The sequence below is a fragment of the Gossypium arboreum genome, chromosome 10 (assembly GCF_025698485.1).
Source record: "Gossypium arboreum isolate Shixiya-1 chromosome 10, ASM2569848v2, whole genome shotgun sequence".
NCBI lineage: Eukaryota > Viridiplantae > Streptophyta > Magnoliopsida > Malvales > Malvaceae > Gossypium > Gossypium arboreum.
In genome coordinates this window covers 2,552,777-2,557,496 of record NC_069079.1, presented here as the reverse complement: position 1 = coordinate 2,557,496, position 4,720 = coordinate 2,552,777, and the positions used below count along the sequence as shown (strand labels likewise).

General features: G+C 31.4%; 1 protein-coding gene across 1 annotated transcript; it reads right to left on the bottom strand.

Moving 5' to 3' along the window:
- Window positions 1–215: 215 nt before the first annotated feature.
- On the bottom strand, window positions 216–4,207 carry LOC108488044 (uncharacterized). The gene is made up of 3 exons (XM_053019919.1): window positions 4,059–4,207; window positions 876–1,218; window positions 216–749 (listed from the first exon to the last, which is right to left on the bottom strand). Exons 1-3 carry the CDS (start codon window positions 4,205–4,207, stop codon window positions 216–218), a joined length of 1,026 nt encoding a protein of 341 aa, XP_052875879.1.
- Between the last annotated feature and the right edge of the window lie 513 nt (window positions 4,208–4,720).

Below are 4,720 nucleotides of genomic sequence, written 5' to 3'. Positions count from 1 at the left end.
GTGAGATAATGTTCTTCAAAGAAACAAAATAACCACAAAATGTCACACATAATGGTGAAAATAGGTATTCAAAGTTCAAATTACTAAAAGGTCTATAAAACAAAATTATCACATAAAACATAGCACTAGTAAAGGTCATAACATCATTATTAAAGTTGCTAAATGAAACATAGAGTAGTAGAGGTTTATTTTATTATTTATCGAAATTTGTGGCCTTAATAATTTCCTTTAGGGGTAGAAAGAAAATCAGTCACTTCTAAGTGGGTTGCATTGCCATCATCAAAATCACCTTCGCCATCTTTATACATAAGATTGGTTTCTACTTTCTTTCCCTTCTGTTTTATGGACTGCTGATAAAGATCAACTAGATGCTTTTGTGTGCGACACACATGAGACCCATGTCCTTTTCCTCCACAACGATAGCATACATTAGTCACATTTTCACATTTTTCTTTCTTTTCCCTGTTACCATTTTTCCGATCCCACTTCTGGTAGGAATGTGAATTTTTAAAACGACCACCTCGACCATATCCATATCTATGTCCGCGGCTACGCACACTACTATTTGCATGGTGTGTTTCTTTTAATTCTTGCCCATTGTGTAAACTCACATTCGCTTCAGGGAATGGAACAGAGCCAGTTGGGCGTAATTCATGGTTTTTCATTAGCAGCTCGTTGTTTTGCTCCGCCACTAGGAGACAAGAAATTAATTCAGAATATTTCTGGAAGCCTTTTTCACGATATTGTGTCTGCAGGACAACATTATTTGCATGGAAAGTTGAGTATGTTTTTCTAACATTTTCGCATCAAGAATCTTCTCTACATAAATTCAATTGTGAAGTGATTCTGAACATGGCCGAGTTATAATCACTAACAGACTTAAAGTCTTGCAATAATCTTAAATCCAGCCACTCATAATGAGCTTTAGGCAAAATCACAGTTTTCTGGTGGTCATATCTTTCCTTTAGATTGGCCCAAAGAATTTGAGGGCCCTTAACAGTCAAATATTCGGCCTTAAGACCTTCATGGAGGTGATGGCGAAGGAAAATCATGGCCTTGGCCTTATCTTGTGTACTTTCTTCATTTCCCTCCTTAATAGCCTCACCAAGACCCTTTGCATCTAAGTGAATTTCAGCATCTAGTACCCATGATAAATAGTTATTTCCAGTGATGTCCAGAGCCACAAATTCGAGTTTTGTAAGATTTGACATTATAAAACTATAAGACAAAATATACAAGTCAATAATGTAAAATAAAGCATGTTAATATGCAAATGAAATAACACATATGCAAATGAAATAGATCAACTTGTTATCCTTACTTCACCTAAGCATCCTTCGGCAATCTTTAAGGAAAAATTTGTTGGCCTTGATTTCTTGTATTAGAGGCTCGTGCTGATAACATGTTGTGAAATAATAAAGAAAGAATAAACTAAAATGTGATAGAAGAAAGAATGTAAAGAGAATGTAGAAGAGAAAGTGTATCTTCTTTTTTATATATATTTTTCATGACTACATGAGCCCCATATATATAGGGGTTAAAAGTAACTCTCTAATTATTATAGGGCATGTAAAGGGTCATGACCTTTTATTTCCCATATTAATGGGGTATAAGAAAAGTCTCATAACTTATGGGGTATAAGAAGGGTTTTATAACTTATGGGATTGATAATGACATCCACATAAATATTTCATAACAGGATTGAGAGATAAAATATTCTGATGTCTTTTTAAGCAAAATTTCAATTTCGAATTTTTGGATGACAAAAAACACTTTATCTCACATTTAAAGATTGAATCCAATTTGATTTCAAATTTTGTTAGTGTCTAAACCCTAGTTTTGTTAGTGTCTTTGCGTACACCTGCATGTACCATTTGGAAACGTGAACATATATACCTTTTATACAATTAATAAATTATCCATAAATCCCCAATAAGAAAATAAGCATAGAATTCATATCTTTTTATTATTGCAATAATATCGGTCATTGACTCACATGTATATTAAATTAAAGAGTAAATTAATTTTTTTATTAAAATTCTATCTATATTTCTTGTAAAAAACTTGTCCCTATACATCATCATGAGGTATACATGACACGTCACTTATCATTATCTAGTTATTTCATTAGCTAAACCAATTTTTAACAACACAAATAGATGAATATTTTATCATAAAGAACTTTTAATTTAACATATATAAACTAGTTTATCCATTTTTTTAATAGAAAAAAAAATACAATATAAATTCTAGTATATAGGCTAGAGCTGATCATGGTTTGGTGGCTCACTCACCAAGGCCCGCTTAGAAAAATGGGAGGGTTTGGGTAAAAATATAGGCTCGAAAAATGGGCTTGGGCAAAAAAACGAGACCCGTTTAAAAAACGGGCCGGGCCTCGAGTAAGAGTTTTTTGGCCCGGGCCCGGCCCGAATTATATATTAATATTTTTTTTTATTTTTAATTATTTTAAATTTTTAATATAACTATTTTTTATTATATTGTTAATTTGTGTATTGTTTTAAGAATTGTTTTAGTATTATTTTTATTTGTTTTAATATTTATTTTTATGTTTTTAAATATATTTGATTTATTATATTTTTAAATTTTTTTATTTAATAAAATAAGAAAAAAAAATTAATATGGGTCGGGCCGGGCCGGGCTCGGGCTTAGTAATTTTATTTCGGGCCGGGCTTGGGTAAAATTTTAGGCCCATATTTCGGGCCGGGCCGGCCCGGGCCTAGTAGACGGGCCTAAAATTTTACTTGGGCCAGGCCCGAACCCGGCCCGGCCCGAACCCAGCCCGGCCCGGCCCATGATCACCTCTAATATAGGCCTCAATCATACTTTCACCGCTAAGGCTCATTTGTTAGATTTGTAAAATAAATCTAAAATAAAATTTAATAAATCAAGATCTATCATGTCAAATCATCAAGAATAAATTAAGAACAAAACTAGATACGGAAACGTACCTGAATCCATGATATTTGACCCAATTAGAACTCAATTACTAAAGTATCTACATATATTTAACCCATATTTTATTTAATAATAAAAGCCCGATAAAATTCTAATTAAATTAGACTACTTTTAATTTGGGCTAACCTATCATGATAGTAAATAATAACTTAACACATGTAATTACCTCTATTATATATGTGATGTCCATATTTTCCAACATCATTTAGATTCTGATCATATTTGCTCTTTTAAGCATAATGTTTAGAACTACTCATAGCCCCTCCACAACCTCTAAATAAGAAGATAATGCACTTCAGCGCACTCAAACCCATGTCCTCCTGCATTGATAACAATGCTCATCCAAATTAAGTTGTGACTTAATCGATCGTTGATAATGTGGATTTTAACCATAGTAGTTCACATTCATATTAATTTGAATTTACGAATAATTAAATTATACTAAATTAAAATAAAATAAAATCACATTTTATCATAGTAGAAAGTTTTTGAGGATACAAATACAATTGCAAATATAAGCATACATCCACATAAATATAAATAAAATTAACTATTATAAACTACAATCGAAATGATAATTAGAATATATCTATAATTAAATTAAAATAAATCTAGATAGATTCATACTTGATAAAATTTAAACCAGAATAAAATTAAAACAAAAATCATATAAGATTTACAAGAGTGGAATTTGAAATTGAAAATTCCAAATTTCTAAAAGCCTCGACTTTATTTTATCCTTCTTATTTGTGGAAACCTTATAAAAGGAGATGGACCCCCTCAAAAATTTTAAAACTTTTCATTATACCCTTAATTTTTTTTGAAAATTTTCATTAAATCTTTAAAATTTTTGATTAAATCCCTTGAGACGACCAGCCAGTAGCTGTAAAAGCTGAATCTATAGGTATGGTAGTAAAATAAAAGCATGAAAATACCTGGAAGTCTCTGAGGATGAGTACAGCAAATCCCATTTTCACCTTCTAGAGTTTGAACAAACTCATCAATCAAAGGATGAAGAAGGTTGTAGTTATCAGATACTGCCTTTGCCTCTAAATGGTATAGATTGTAGAATTTGGCTTTGCCTTGTCACCCCCGATGGTAACCCCGGCAAATAGTCATGTATTCCCTCATCTTGGGAGCATATGTTATGCCCATATGAAGGGCAAGCAATGGTTGAGATGCCACAACGGATTTTGAACTCGCCGGTGGCGGAGTTATTGCAGCATGTCATCTCTCTATTTCTTGTTGTTGTGGTGGTGGTCTTATTATTATAGTTGTTTTTATCCCTTAATAATGGTGTTCATTTCACCCACTTCTGCAACAAGCTCAAAGAAGCTTTTTTTTTTTCTTTATTTCTTCATGTTTGGCTAAGGAATTTATTTCTTCCATTTTTTATATTATTTTTAATATATAAATTTTTTTGGATATGATTGAAAAAGCTTGAGTCTAAATTGAAGTTTTATTTGTTGTAGTAGTTTGATTGTTGAGGTCCTTTCGGATTAGGGATATTGGATCATATTAGGGTGTTATAAGGCAGGGAGAGTTGAGATTTTTCTTTGGAAGGGTTGAATTTGAATTACAAATTTTTGAGTGAGTTAAAATGTAATTTCAGTTATTGTCTAAATATAAAATTTTATAATTTTTAAAGGATTAGGCTATAAACATTTTGTTTTTGGAAAAGACATAATTTAATTTTAAATTTTAAGAAGGGTAGAAATATAATTTTACTATTAAATTAATTTAA